The 15,673-nt window shown below is 40.0% G+C and overlaps 2 protein-coding genes across 2 annotated transcripts; one reads left to right on the forward strand and one right to left on the reverse strand.

Moving 5' to 3' along the window:
- Window positions 1-7: 7 nt before the first annotated feature.
- On the reverse strand, window positions 8-2,075 carry LOC121815264 (OX-2 membrane glycoprotein-like; the record flags this gene model as incomplete). The annotated part of the gene is made up of 2 exons (XM_042225306.1): window positions 8-1,586; window positions 1,679-2,075. Coding segments are annotated over 2 exons (705 nt in total), but the record flags the coding sequence as incomplete, so codon positions are not given.
- Window positions 2,076-3,979: 1,904 nt separating this feature from the next.
- Window positions 3,980-6,041, forward strand: LOC121815136. Its single transcript, XM_042224532.1, has 5 exons — window positions 3,980-4,109; window positions 4,304-4,465; window positions 4,524-5,242; window positions 5,333-5,834; window positions 6,028-6,041. The coding sequence occupies exons 1-5, from the start codon at window positions 3,980-3,982 to the stop codon at window positions 6,039-6,041; spliced, it is 1,527 nt and encodes a 508-aa protein (XP_042080466.1).
- Window positions 6,042-15,673: the final 9,632 nt, after the last annotated feature.

Genomic DNA, 15,673 nt, shown 5'->3' on the forward strand with positions numbered 1-15,673 from the left:
GAACAAAGTCATTGAGATCTCTCAGTCTGGAGATGCAACGTCAAGATGAACAGAATCCAGTTTCTGGGATCCTGAAGGAGAATGTCTGGCCATCTGTTCACGACCACAAGCTGAAGTGCACTTGATCCAAAGCACACCAACAAGTCCACCTCTAAGCAGCTTAAGTAAAACAAAATAAAGACTTTGGAATGGCTTAGCCAAAGTTCATACGTGAATCTGATTGAGGTGCTGTGACCTTGGAAAGGTGGTTCATACTCAAAAACCCTCCAGTGTGGCTGAATTACAACAATTTTGCAAAGATGAGTGGGCAGAAATTCTTCCAGCACCTCGTAAAGGACTCATTGCCAGTTATCCCAAACGCTTTATTGCAGATGTTTCTACTCAGGGTGGCCCAACCAGTTATTAGGTTTAGGGGGCAATCACTTTTTCCACACAGGGCCATAATAATGGCCGCCTTAATAATAAATGCCTTGATTTAGGAACTACTTTTAATGTTTACTTGTGCTATTTTGCAAAAAATAAAATCTCTGCAAAAACATCAAAACTGCTGACCATCTGACCTCAATATGAAATTATTAATCTTTTGACAAAAAACATTTAGATTTGTAAAAATAAAGAAACCATAGAGGAACAAACAATGTTGTTTGCTACGTTCTAACATGGCAATCTAAATAACAGTAATGCAAACATATATATTTATCAATAAAAACAGATCGCCTTTTCACTGTTACAAAAGTCGAGTACATCAATGTTTGTTCAGCTTTCATAAATGTAAGTTTATAAGTACATAGTACATTTTTTGGTCCAACTTCTTTTAATACATGCAACACATTTCAGAACATTTGGGACAGAGACAACAAAAGACTGGAAATACTTCGTAAAAATCTGGTGAAACACTTTAAAGCCAGTGGGATTAAATGGGAAACATAAAATTTAATACTAGACAAAGACCGATTGAATCATGAAGCAAAGAATTAATAACTAAATCACAAGTAGAAAATGTTATGCAGATATTATTGGATAGATTTTGGTGTAGAAAAAAATGACAAGAAATGAAAAATGAAAGTTATCTGGTCTTTTTCTTTAAAGAGTAGCTGCAGAGCAGCAACACTGACAAAGACCATCATCACCAATACTGCAGCTAATACAATGATCCAGGAGGAAACTTGAAAAAGCAGGAAAAATGTGACACTGATCAAAATGAATACATCAATTATTGATCAAAGAGAAAATGCATACTAGCACAATGCATTGTTATTGCATCTCAGTTTCTCACCATCACTGATAATCTGACGTCTGCTGGACCTCAGGAATCGTCTCCATCACCTCTCTGTGAGGAGCAGAGAGCACTCGTGCTGCACATCCCACCTGTGTGCTGTGTTTACGTGAACCTGAGAGCACAGCTGTAGTGGTGACAGTGAATGTAGCGTTGGTGTTGGACACACTGACAGTGTTGTACTGTGAGAAGCTGAGGTGTTGTTGTGAGAGTGTTACAGTGGGAGCAGGTCGACCAGTGGCTGAACAGGAAACAACCCACTCTTCAGCAGAGTTTGACTCTCTGACATCAACAACAGGTTCATGCAGCTCTGTGAAGGATCAGGAGATATTGCAAGGAATATGTTGTTGAAAGGAAATCAGTTTCTAGCACATTTAAACACATTAATGCAAAAGTTCTTACCATAGACTTGGAAGCAGGTTCTACCAGTGAAGGAGCCTTCAGGATAAGTGTTAAACAGACAGTGATAGCATCCTTCATCCTGCTCCGTCACATTCCTGATGACTATGGAGCAGTTCTGTAGTCCAGTGTATTTAAACTTGACTTTATCGTTAAAGCCATCATTCACTCTCTGACCATAGTACTTGCTGTAGGTGGCAACATTTGTCTCCACATCACGTGAGATTTTCTGCCATGTGACCTGAAGGACGTCTTCAGTGTCCAAGAGCTGACAGCTGAATTCAGCATCTTCTCCCACTGCTGCCAGCACAGTCTGCTGTGTTTGGACCACTGCTGTTAGAGCTGCATGGAGAATAACATGAGTTAGAGATGTGGAACTGAGAGGTATTGATGGGAAGGATTAAACAATAATTCGGGTCATGGAGTAGTCTGTGTTTTAGGCTCAAACAAATTGACATATGGGTACCACTTAAATGTGATGTAGACTATAAATATAAACCTGACACTCATTGTTTCATACTGTATGTTTCAGGGACATTTTCTTTCATCTATAAAAAAAGAGTAAGACAATTCAGTTAGCTACCAACTAAACAAAGAAAGTCAGATAGATGTACAGATCGTGTCTATATTGGTTCTGTTGGTCCATGACCAATTCTGGAGGTCTGTACTGCATTTGAACTTTTCCAACAATTTGGAGGTCCAACCATGATTTAAGCTGGACATCAATATGGCGTTCAACAGTAGAACCTTGGACTTGATGTATATTTTTTGGACATCATGTAGATATCTATGACAAGTGCAGGGAATTTAAAGGTTTAATTGAGGTCATATTTTTTATTTACAAAATATCAATATTGGGGTTACAAAACAATCCCTTCAGTGGACCAAAAATGAATTATAAAACCCATCACTTCAACATAACCAATACCAGGACTGGTATTGACTGGTAACTCGTGCTACTGTAGAAATTCCCATTGATTTTCTACATTTTCCCAGAGGCCTCCCCTTCTGTGGATTACTAGTATGTTATTTATTAATTTGTGCCTCAATTATTTCAGATCAGTTATTTCACTGGGGAAGCCCTATATTGCCCACTTCCTAATTTCAGCACTGTTTGATCTTTCTCTTTAGCATGTATGTAACTTTGGCTTGTTGAGATTTTGGCATTACTTCTGTCATAAACATTCTCTCTCAGACATAACTGACTAAGATTTCTGTGGTTACCCAGAACATTTTAATAGACTTTTTGTAATCAATCAGGTCTTCAACCCCTTCTTTTTAAAACAGTGTATAAACCGTATGTATGTGTGAAAGACTGTTAATGTTTTGATAAATTGTTTATTTTAGAACAATTGGTGAGTGTGTTTAGCCACTTCACACTACTACACTTTGCTCTAAACTACATTCCTTCTCTGAACAGTATATATGTGAATGGACTGACGGATCTTTTAATTTCAAATGTTAAATAATTGTCAGTAAACTACTTATGACCTTAATGTCATAGAAAGACTGAAAGACATCCATTGAAAACAGGGTGCAGAAATTTAAGGTGCCAGGCCAATATCCACCACCCTGGAAGTCCTTAACTGAGGGGGACCACATTAGGTCACAGCTGGTGCAGCTGAACACTGGCAGTGCAAGGTTATAACGGCCTTTAGGAAGGATAAGGAGAAATCCAGTCATGGCTCAACAAAGACATTCATTTTTTCATGTTGTTTTCAAAGCGGTCTGGTAAATCCAAATGACCTTTGTGATCATGTTAAGGTGCCAGGCCAATATCCACCACCCTGGAAGTCCTTAACTGAGGGGGACCACATTAGGTCACAGCTGGTGCAGCTGAACACTGGCAGTGCAAGGTTATAACGGCCTTTAGGAAGGATAAGGAGAAATCCAGTCATGGCTCAACAAAGACATTCATTTGTTTCATGTTGTGAAGATTTCATGTTGTTTTCAAAGCGGTCTGGTAAATCCAAATGACCTTTGACAGGTGCCCACATATACTGCGGGCCGAGGGTAATTCAAAACAATGTAGCAATGTACAATTTGCACTAAAACACATCTATTGTGTATGTAGTGTGTGACAAAAGAGCAGCTTACCATTTATGGTTACAAGAGCCACAATTGCACCGGGTGAAACCTTGTTTTGATTGTAAAGGGTGGCAGGGCTTGGCTTCCTTTTGGTAGTGGAGCATTGATCAGGAAGCCAAGCCCTATATATATGATACAATCTCACTGCACTTCGCCTAATCCTTCATTGCCCTGAAGAATTCTGTGGTGTACGGACCTCCTCTCCAAGGAAAGAAAATGCAGAGAAGACTCACCACTCAGCAGGCCTTGGAAATGATCCTGAGGGAAGTCGACCCTTGTGACTCGGATGGAGAAGACTTACAAGTTCAGCCGGATTCGGACTCAGAGCTGTCTGATCAGTCTTCCGGTTAGTTTCATTTCATGTTATTTCCTTTTTCATTTCAAACAAGTAAGTGGATGTAGTTAGTAAGTAAGATATTTCAGACATTATTCTGATACAGAGGAGGAGATACTGGAATTATAATTAGTATCTATGCATGCATTTGTGATTTTGTTTGACCTTCCCATTTTGCTCACAATTTGAATTTGTTCACACTGCAGATGAGGAGACTGCTTCTCCACCGAAAAAGAGACCTTGTTTGGGGACTGAGACAGCGAAAGATGGCACAGTGTGGCGTGAAGAACATGTGGGGACCTGTCTCCCTTTCACCCCAATAGAAGCGTACGCTGCAGATGGAGAGCCAACGGCTAAGGCCAGGAGAAGTATCTCGAGTCGCCTTCAGAGCTTCCTGTGTTTCATCACTCTTGACATGCTTCGTAGCATTCAAGAATGGACTATTCAACATGCACGGCGAAACGGAGCATGTTCATTGGTTCATGGACCTCCCTGAACTAATGGCATTTATTGCAATTGTGATCTTGCGGGGGGTTTACAGGGTTCCATCTGTAAATGACTGCTGGTCAGCAAACCTGGGAAACCCACAGATAATTGGAACTATGGCACGAAACCGCTTCCAAAACATCATGCAACACCTACGCTTTGATGACAAGTCCACCCGCTGTGATCGAGCAAAGACTGACAAGTTTGCTGCAATTTCCAGTGTGTGGGGATCATTTGTCACCAACTGCATCACGTGCTACAACCCTGGTCTACATATCACCGTTGATGAACAGCTTTTCCCATCAAAGACTCGGTGCTGTTTCCTGCAGTATATTGCAAGTAAACCTGACAAGTTTGGGATCAAGTTTTGGGTGGCTTGCGACCTAAAATCCAAGTACATTTGCAATGTCTTCCCATATCTTGGCAAGGACCCCAATCGTCCCACTGGGGAGAGACTTTCTGAAAATGTAGTAATGAGGCTGATGGAACCATTCCTAGACAAGGGCAGAAATGTTACCACGGACAATTTTTTCACATCGCTTTCACTTGCACAAAAACTTCTTAGACGGAAAACCACCATCCTCGGCACAGTCAACAGGATTCGCAGGGAAATTCCTCAATCCACTAGACAGACAGATCGCAATGCATTCACCACTCAGGTATGTTGACAGGTCTTTTGTGGTTCTATGTTTATGTGTTTCATTGTGTGTAAAAGGGCTATGGAAATAACAATTTATCTTATTTCTTAGGTGTTTTCAACCTCTGCTGCCACGCTGACGGCGTATGCGGCCAAACGGAAGAAGACAGTCTATATTCTTAGCAGCATGCACAGCGTGGTTCAGACTGATAACACCACCAAAAGGAAGCCAAACACTGTCACCCTTTACAACAAAACAAAGTGTGGCGTGGATGTGATGGACCAGATGGTTCGGGAGTACACTGTCCGCAAAGGAACACGGCGCTGGCCAGTCGCCGTGTTTTATAACATGATTGACATGGCAGCACTGAATGCACATGTGCTGTATCAAGCATGCACCGGGACGAAGGAAAGACGGGTGGACTTCCTGGTGGCGCTTGCAACAGAGTTGGCTCGCTCTCATGTAGCTGGGAAGAAGGCAAGAAAAGAACAGTTGCTTCGGGCACAACCCTCCAAACCTAGCCCTGGGAAAAGAGCCACGTGTCAGGTCAAACACAAATGCAAGAAAATCAGGCCACTGTGCGATGTGTTCGACTGCTACAGATACACATGTGGTAAATGCAGACTACAGATACCATGGCAGTGCCAGGATTGTGAGTGATTGCTGAAAATGTTGAATTGTTTGTACTCACTCACTTTTTATTATTATTTGTAAATATGTGTACAAATGGTTGGTTTTTTGTACTTTTTATCAATAAATGTCAGCAACAAAGGACCTACACCCATGTGTGTTGATTTCTCCCTAAGATGGCAAACTGTAACACTCCACTCCCCCACCCCCTCCCTCCACACACTCCTCTAGAATTCCTACTTAACAGCCTAATATACATATGAATGACTAGCCAGTTTAGCTTCCACTTCCACCATTTGACGCAAAATAATGTTGCGTGGGGGTTTAGGTAGGTAGGTAGAAGCCTGGGGATGCATCCTTTCCAGCAGGGTACCTTGATGTCATTATTAGGGAGATGGCCCCAACCAATCACAGGCAGCAGAAACCCAAGAAAGAGGAGGAACCTTCATGGAAGGATAGGCCCCTGTACCACTGGCAGATAAAAGAGGTGGCTGACATCCAGAAATCCTACCAGTGGCTGGACAAAGCTGGACTGAAAGACAGCACAGAGGCACTAATCATGGCAGCACGGGAACAAGCTCTGAGCTTGAGCCTTGGGGTCTATCACACCAGGCAAGACCCCAGGCAGGCTGTGTAAAGATGACCCTGAACCAATCCAGCACATAACAGAAGGGTGCAAGATGCTAGCAGGCAGGGCATACATGAAACACCATCACCAAGTGGCCAGGATAGTATACAGAAACATCTGTACCGAGTATGGCCTGGAAGTCCCAAGGTCAAAAGGGTAAACGTGGGATGGTCGAGAATGACGGCGCTAAGATCCAGATACAGACGAACTAAATGGTGGTGGCTAACCAACCGGACAAGGTGGTGGTAGACAAGCAGAAGAAGATGGCGGTAGTGATCGATGTAGCGATACTGAATGACAGCAACATAAGGAAGAAGGAACGCAAGAAGCTTGAGAAGAGAGGGCTTCTGCTGTGTGTATCCACCGATTTTGCTGCTGCAATTTGCCTTTTAGGTATGTGTAAATGTTGGAGTCAGGTATAGATTTTATGTGTATAATGAGTTTGTCATCTGAGGCTGCACATTAAATAGTATTTTCAGCCATGTTGGGAAAATATACTTTTGCATGAATTATGAATACGAGTTCTGTAATTGATCCATCTTAGTGAGATCAACAGCATTTCAAATAACCACAATTTACAGAGGTATGCAGAAGAGGATCTCTGTATGCACAACATGTCAAACTTTGTAGGAGATGGACAACAGCAGCAGAAGACCACAGCGTGTGTCAGTGCTGTCAGCAATAATTTGCACAGACTTAGAAAAACATTGCCTGGTCAGATGAGTCTGAAATTCCACTAAAGCTTTTGGATGGTAGTGAAATCATCAAAGGACATCATGGACATACAGTTGACAAATCTACTGCAACTCTGTAATGCTGCCATGTCAATATTAGAGATGGCACGATACCACTTTTTTATGTCCGATACCGATACCGATATCATAAATTTGGATATCGGCCAATACCAATATGAATCCGATATAGTGTGTTTTTTAATCAATAAAACTGTTTTTTTAATATCTTGCTGCATTTTGTATAAGTTCATACTCAAGTTTAAAAACAAAAAAACACTAAAGCTATTCTGTTATACCTGTATGCAAAAAATACACTGCGCCCAAAATATTTCATAGTTCAGCAATACTGATCAATCTAATAAACTTAAACCTACTCCATCCTCCCTATTCTGGTATTTTAAAGAGTAAGCAACCTAACTAATAGGGTTGCAAACTCCCAGCAAAAAAAAAAAATAGGGAACCACCCCCCACCTCATGATGCTTAATCGACGTAATCAACTTTAATTTGATGCAGTGTGAAAAAAAATGCACAGAAATCAATTATTTTTCAAGAATAATTAAATAGATTCAACATCTTTCTTCAACAGAACTGCAGACTGCACAGATGGTACCGTCCCAAAGGAAAAATAATAATGGATTAGATTTATATAGCGCTTTTCAAGGCACCCAAAGGGCTTTACAATACCACTATTCACTCACTCTCGCATTCACACACTGGTGGAGGCAGCTACAGTTGTAGCCACAGCTGCCCTGGGGCAGACTGACAGAAGCGAGCCTGCCATATCGCGCCATCGCGAGGGTAAAGTGTCTTGCCCAAGGACACAACGACCAGGACAGAGAGCCCAGGGATCGAACCGGCGACCTTCCGGTTACAGATGCGATTCCCAACCCCCTGAGCCACAGTCGCCCCAAAAAAGTACTATAGCTTACTAGGGTATATTAGACTTAATAGTTACTATATACAGTAATGGACTACTATACATTTTACATCAGATTAAAACTTTGGGTATAAGATTCAGATAATTATGTGTAGAAAGTAATATTAAATAAATTCTAACAACAGATTATCAAGCTGCTGTTCAGCCGCTGGTTTCCTCTTTCTGGCGCGAAGTGGGCGGTAAACAAGAGAGACGGACTCGCAACAGAAAAGCCGATCATTAATCAGTTTCATGATTGAAGTAGCAACAGGAGAGGGAAGGAGAGAGAGGCAGTCGCTCCATATATCGGTTGTTAAGCTTAATGCTGGAATGCTTTACAAACATTCAGAGATTAACTTACACACTTGCTTTACTTCTCTCTGGGATAACTTTCTCGGAGATAATATGCTGGTTTGGTAGCGAGGCTCCAGATGCTCAACGAGACCGCTGACAGGTCTTGCACGCCACAGCCGCTCTATCACGTGACGCATACTGCTCCGACGTGCTACGGTTATGAGCCGAGTTATGCCATGTCGCAAGTTTTGTGAGCTGCTTTTGTGATATTTAATGGATCAGATTACATTTTTTATTTCTCTCCAATATCCGATCCAGTAATTTAGGTCAGTATCGGACCGATACCGATACGTAATATCGGATCGGTCAATCTCTAGTCAATATGGTCCAGAATCTCTGATGAATGTTTCCTGCACCTCGTTGTTTCTATGTCATGAAGAATTACAGCAATTCTGAAGGCAAAAAATAATAATTTATGTTATATATTTGGCCCATATTAACTTTATTAAAGGAAAAGGGCTAAGCTAGGTATATGTGTGCATTGTGAATGTGTGAAATTTTAAAGATAGCTGTTTTAAAATATGTACTGTGCTCTAGTGGCTACTGTCAAGCTCAGCAGTGCCTGCAGAGCCACAAAGGTGTTTCCCGATTTTCTGGTTTATTACAGAGTCTTATTCACAGGAGACTATTTGAATCACCACAGCAGGGCAAGCACAGGTGTTGCTAATAAGATTAACAATGCCTCTGTTGTATTCAAGCCCCCCAGTAAGTCACATCAGCGTGGCAGTAAGCAAACATGAACAATACCAAGACCTGGGAACAGAGAGAGCTCACTGTAAATCTGCCACCATTAATTTAATATTTACAATACAAAAAGTGTTAGAAAGTGGTGAGCTCACCAGACCTTTGTAGCTGTAATCCCCATATCTCAGCTTGAGGACTGTTGCTTGAGGTTTCATTAGCTCATTCCATAACATGCAAACTTTCAACCAAATTATTGTGGGGTGACAGGTTCCAAAAGGAAAAAGAATGCACCGAAGAAAAACAACGTACTTGCATAAATTAAGTCAAGGTTACTAGTGAGAGCACAAGTCAACTTGTGTTTGTGTATGTACAAATATACGTTCATGAAAATGTCAGCTTCTAACTAATTCAGTGCATATTTTACCCAGTAAAGGCAGAAAAAAGTCAAAGTAGTGAATAATAACAGAGTTGAATTTCATTAGTGGCTTCAACAATGCACTAGCACAAATACAATTAACCCTGTGCTATCCACACAAGTCACTTCATTGCAAAGTAATTGAGAACCAGTCCAAGAAAGCTTTTTGCACACACTTTAATTAATTTTTATAGTTGTAAGCTAGAAACAAAAGTCATCAGGGAAAGGCCAGTTAAGCTGGACAAAAACCTCTTTGAGAGATTTATTAGAGTTTTATTGTTGCATGAGTATATCATGATGTGCCTAGTGTATGAGTGCACTCTCACAAAACAATGAGATGTCATTCAGTACTGATAAACACTTTTGCATTGGAGAATAATGGGTCTTTTCACTGTGTCAAGTTGCTTATAGTGTCTATTGTGCTTTTTAAATATATCAATGGTTGGGATGTTGTTTTTGCATTGCAGTGGATATCAATTAATATTCAAGGCATCCTGTTCGGAGTACACATCCATCATGGTCCACATGCAGGCATTTTGCTGAAGTCCCTATGGATTCATTGTCCTTCTAAGTACCCTTGGGTGCAGTCAAAAACAATATGGCAATCATCATTTCTGCATTAGCATTCTGATGCTGAGAAACATATCAGTGGCTGTATTCATCGCAGTATAGGCCATCTGGTGCCTCACACAGAAGAAGCATCATGCTAATATACAAGAAATCAGTCAATCAACAAACTCATATACCCATATAATGGCAAAACATAGGCAAATAAGCCCACCAAAACCAAAGTGAATAGTGCTGCTGTTAGAAAACGTGATTTTTTTCACACATCTAAAACTTACTAAATCCATCTTAGCGCTTTCCTCATCTGAAATAAACTTTAAAGACATGCTTACAGGGAATTGTATTGTAATTCACCATGTATAAAATATTAACATAGACCTGTCTTAGTGTATCTGACAAGGTAAAAGCAAATGGGATGTCCTAAAAGACACAGTTGTACCATTCTGGAGTATCAAAGACTAAAATGCATGATTAATGCCTGTCAGAACAAAGTGCTCACAGAAAGGTGCAATGGACTGTTAATACAGTGTGCTTAGGCGTAAAACTTTCCCAATGGTTGTGTGGAAGGCATTTTACGAAGTTTTGTCATGAACTGGATTACAAACTTTAGACAATTTAAAAAAAAAGTTGTTTTTGTTTGAAAGGTCAAAACCATTAAAATATTATTAAATCTGATTCTTACAATTTGCAGTAACTGTCAAATACATTTCATTACTACCATTATGCACAGTGTAACCATGTCCACTATGTGCAGACTGGATGGCCTGGCTGAATTTGGTATAAAGTAATACATTTAACAGTGAAGCAGCTCTTATACTGTTTTGATTTTTATTTCAAAGAAATATGTCTTTATTTGGTCTTGCTACTCAGGGCCTGTGTGACTGCGGTAAATGCTATTAGTGTTAATCCACGTCAAAAATACTATAAATACCTCAGGGTGTGTTACAAAAGGACTGTGATATTTCCTTATTTGCTTCTAAGTGACTCAAGCTTCACTATTAATGTCACTTCATTCATAGCTCCTTAAAATGGACCTCTTAGTCTTTCCCCTACTATCTTTTTGCACACACAAAAGCTTATGGACATAAAAATATCAAGCTTTTGGGCAATTATCATTTTTTGTAAGTTTGCCTCCAGAGATGGGCAGTAACGTGTTACTGTTATCTGATTACTTTTTTCAAGTAACGAGTAATGTAAGGGATTACTATTGCAAAAAGGGTAATTAGATTACTGTTACTTTCCCGTAAGCACGTGGCGTTACTGCGTTACTAAAACCGTGATTTTTTGCGAGAGTGTCTCATGATAATGACGTAAGCGAGTGCGATGTTCTTGGCAACAGCTGTGTGCAGATCAACAATGGATAATATATCAGTGTGGGACAGAGTATGAGCTTGCAGCATTTAAAGCGTGGAAGTACTGACCTTACTTTGATTCTGTAAAAAGTGACAAAAACATTAGCGTCCGTTGTTCACTGCTTGGGAAGAAAACGTATTTTTACAGCGAAAAAAACCCGACAGCACGCTACCACGTAATGGGAAATTCACAAACAAACTCGCGGATTCTTCCACTGACCGCTGCGGCACACCAGCACCAGGGCAAACATCCGCCTGCTATACAGGTGAATATAGAGCAACAGGACTTCTGAGTCTTTGATATTTTCTGCTGTGTTTTACTTGCATCTATTTGAAAGAGTGAGTGTAAACACAAAAAAATATTTTATTTTATGTGCTGGAATGTGCAGAAAATAGGTTTAAATGTTAAACAAATTTCTTCCAGTCAGAGAATGTTGCATATAATTAAATTTTTGCTTGATGCATAAAGTTAAAAGATTAAAACTAATAAAACAAGTTTTAAAAAGAGACTTTTCCATTTGATTACATTTTGTATGATGGATTATGCAGAAAAAGTAGAATTGGGCTGAAAGATCTATCGCTTTATACCTATTCAGGTTGTAAATCGTGTTTTTAAAAAGTAACTAAGTAATTAATTACTTTTGAAAATAAGTAATCAGTACTTTCTTTAGATGTTCTTCCAGCTTTAATGCTACCATCTTCAGTTGTTATTTGTTTGTAAGTCTGTCTTTGTTCAGGTTTGTCTTCAGTAACTGAAAAGCATGCTCTATTGCAGGGTGTCCAACTCCAGGCCTCAAGGGCCGGTGTCCTGCAGGTTTGAGATATCACCCTGGGTCAACACATCTGAATCAAATGATTAGTTCATTACCAGGCTTGTGGAGAACTTCAAGACATGTTGAGGAGGTAATTTAACCATTTAAATAAGCTGTGTTGGATCAAGGACACATCTAAAACCTGCAGGACACTGGCCTTCGAGGCCTGGAGTTCGACACCTGTGGACTATATAAATTAATATTTCTAAGATTACAAAATGCAGTATTTAGTTTTAGTTCATGGTGAGCCCCACAAACTACAGCACCAAAACACAGCAAAACATTAGTGCAACATCCAATACTTTCTTCACAATTGGCTCAAATGGGCTTGAAATGAAGTCATTTGGATCCCTAGCCTTTCAAACACACACCTGTCTGCAGGAGATGATTTGAAGGGGTTTTTAAGTCCGCCTCCTATTTGGCATATAATGATAACAAGTACCTTCAATCTTGCTGTGCAACTGTAAAAAAAAAAAAAAAAAAAAAAAAAACCCACTAGGAAAGCAGAACTGTAATGAGAAGACTGACGGATAGTGTAATCCAGGCCGGTTGTCCTAACAAAAAAGGTTAATAGCTTAAGTGTTTGAAGCTCTTAAGGGGAGAAAAACTGACCTGCCACAGACTGTCTGGGGCAGCCCACAGCCTAACTCAATTTCCTTGCAGGTGATCAGAATAGGATTGGATCAAGTTAACCTGATGCAGGTCAAGAGAAGAGCCAGCATCTGGAAGCAGAGGTGGGTCATGACATTAGAGCCAGCCTATATGGCAAACCAGAATTGTTTGGGTCTTCTTTTGAAATGCAATTACTGTTTTGAATCAAAATTACTGATCCCTGATATTCCAGCTCTTTGTTCACCATGAGTGAGTCTGCAGAAAGCGTCCAATAAAAAGAAGGACTTTAGTGGTCAGAATGACTCTTCATACAGTGAGAGAGTGTGGTGATTAAGAAGAGAAATGATAAGGGGCTAATGTCCTGCTAGACATTAGCCCTCTTTAGAATTAGCACATATATATTGCAGCACACTGTAGAAGAGATATTTTGTTCTTAATGATTATTGGAGTCCCCCATTGTCTGCAGTTTTTAATGATATTTTATCTTTCTTGACAAATTCTGTCACAACTGAGGACATGATGACATTTCTAATTTACTGAAAGATATAAAACCTTTGATTGCTGAATAGTTCACTGCATATATCTAATACCAGACTGTGAGCCTGCGTGCCTTAAAGGTATGACACTGCACCGCAGTATTTAACTTTTTTTCCCCAATGAATTCACAAGGACAGTCAAAAAGAAATAAAAGCAAATACATCTGCAAACCAAGTGAGCATTTACAATCTGACTCTGGAAATTGCTGGAAATGTTTTTGCACGCTACCACTGTTGAAGAAAAACATAACACCCATCCCCAGTAAGCAATATTGCTCCCCTCTGTTTGATAGTTTTGCAGCTAATAGGATTATGCAAGAAGAGGCTGCATGTGATGGAAAGGTGGGGAGACTTCCACGATTTATAAGCCTGACAGGGACAATTAAGAGGGCACGCTCACTGGGCTATTACTCAACATGCACAAAATGAAAACACTGCCTTTCATTTACATCAATGAAGCCATGAGGAGAGCAAGTGGAAGTGTAGCTGGAAAGAAATACTCTTTGTTTCAAACTAGGGAGCCCATTAAAAGCAAGCGAGCCTCTGCATTTATGTTTTGCATGATAAATTCAAGCATTTTTGTCACAGACATAGCACTTTTCCCTTGTGTAGTATCCTAATAATTGTCTCTTGACACGGATTGAATGCTGCAACATGCTACAAGTATAGATGGCTGCATTTCTGTTGCTCTTTATTATCTGAATGTGTGTAACTGTCATGTGGTAGAGTGGACTACAAGTGATAGAATGATGCTTAACATGACAAAATACAGGATTGTATTGTTGTCTTTACACAGCACAGATCCTGAGATTGGGCATGGGTAAAGGCTTTCAATGTCAATACAAAATAAAGAGAATGATAATGTCAGTTTTACAGCAACAGACGAAAATAACACGAGGTGATCAGTATCCACACCGATTTGTTTAAGAGGAGCCTGTATCCACATCCATTATCATCTTTCCTATATAACCTATCCTGGCACTTCCATGTAAGAAATTGCAGGTAGATAAAAGCATACAAACAGGACAACACAGCAAGAGGCAATTAGAGCAGCTGCAGCATCTCTAGGATGGCCTGATGGGTCACGTGTGAGTGCAGCAACGAGGGACTTCAAGAATCTCCCATCCCCACATCTGCTGAATAAATGAAGAGATCTCTCCAAAAAGCACAATATTCGTTGACAACTGATCAGGGTGGTGGAGAGGCATGCATATATATGTCTTTGCTCGTGGAATAGACAGAAAGGTGGATAGCGTGCAGCTCACTATGACAGGCTGTGTTAACAGTATGCACACAGATTGAGGCATAAACATTAGGGTGATCAGAGCAAAATTAAAATTTTTATACACTATCTGGAGAAAATGGATGTCTCACCCATACTGTTTTTCTTTAATCCCACTCCCACAGCCCCTGCAGGATTTGGGGCTATTACCACCCGCTCTTGCAAAAACACCATCCGTTCCCCTTGATCCTGTCTAGATTTTCACCACTGCTATTTTTGATAGTTTTGTATAAAAGCAATCCAACAAGAAATACCGTTTATATGTAGCCTTTATGAATTTCTTTAATCTGAGACAATCATGGTTCAGTTACTCAAATGTTTAGCAAGCCAGTTTTATGATATATAAGGAAAATGGAGGTATTGCTTTGACAACCAGGCAAGTTGCATTTAAATGCATGTCTGTCCAGACTCATATAGTGAAGACCCTGCAGGGATTTAATAGGTGGGCATCAAAGATTAATGACACAGTCAGTGATGTGAAGAGCATTTACCATTTCCCCTTTTCTTTTCCTAGGTATTGTGGCAGAATAATGGAAAAGTATTGATGATATTCAAGAAAAGTTAACCCTCACTCAGTCAATTTATTGGTGGGATTTTCTTATGCTTGGCCTACTTCTTTATATTTATTTCTTTTAAGTCAAGTCAGCTTTGGTTGTTTAGACATCAAGTGCCTGCCAAAGTGCTAAACAGAAGGCCAATGTAGTCACAATAAAAGAAAAAATTTTAATAAATGAGATCATACACATACATATACAGTGGGGCAAAAAAGTATTTAGTCAGCCACCGATTGTGCAAGTTCCCCCACCTAAAATGATGACAGAGGTCAGTAATTTGCACCAGACGTACACTTCAACTGTGAGAGACAGAATGTGAAAAAAAATCCATGAATCCACATGGTAGGATTTGTAAAGAATTTATTCGTAAATCAG

Source organism: Haplochromis burtoni, unplaced genomic scaffold, assembly GCF_018398535.1.
Source record: "Haplochromis burtoni strain Fernald_Lab_line unplaced genomic scaffold, NCSU_Asbu1 Contig_7, whole genome shotgun sequence".
NCBI classification, from domain to species: Eukaryota; Metazoa; Chordata; class Actinopteri; order Cichliformes; family Cichlidae; genus Haplochromis; species Haplochromis burtoni.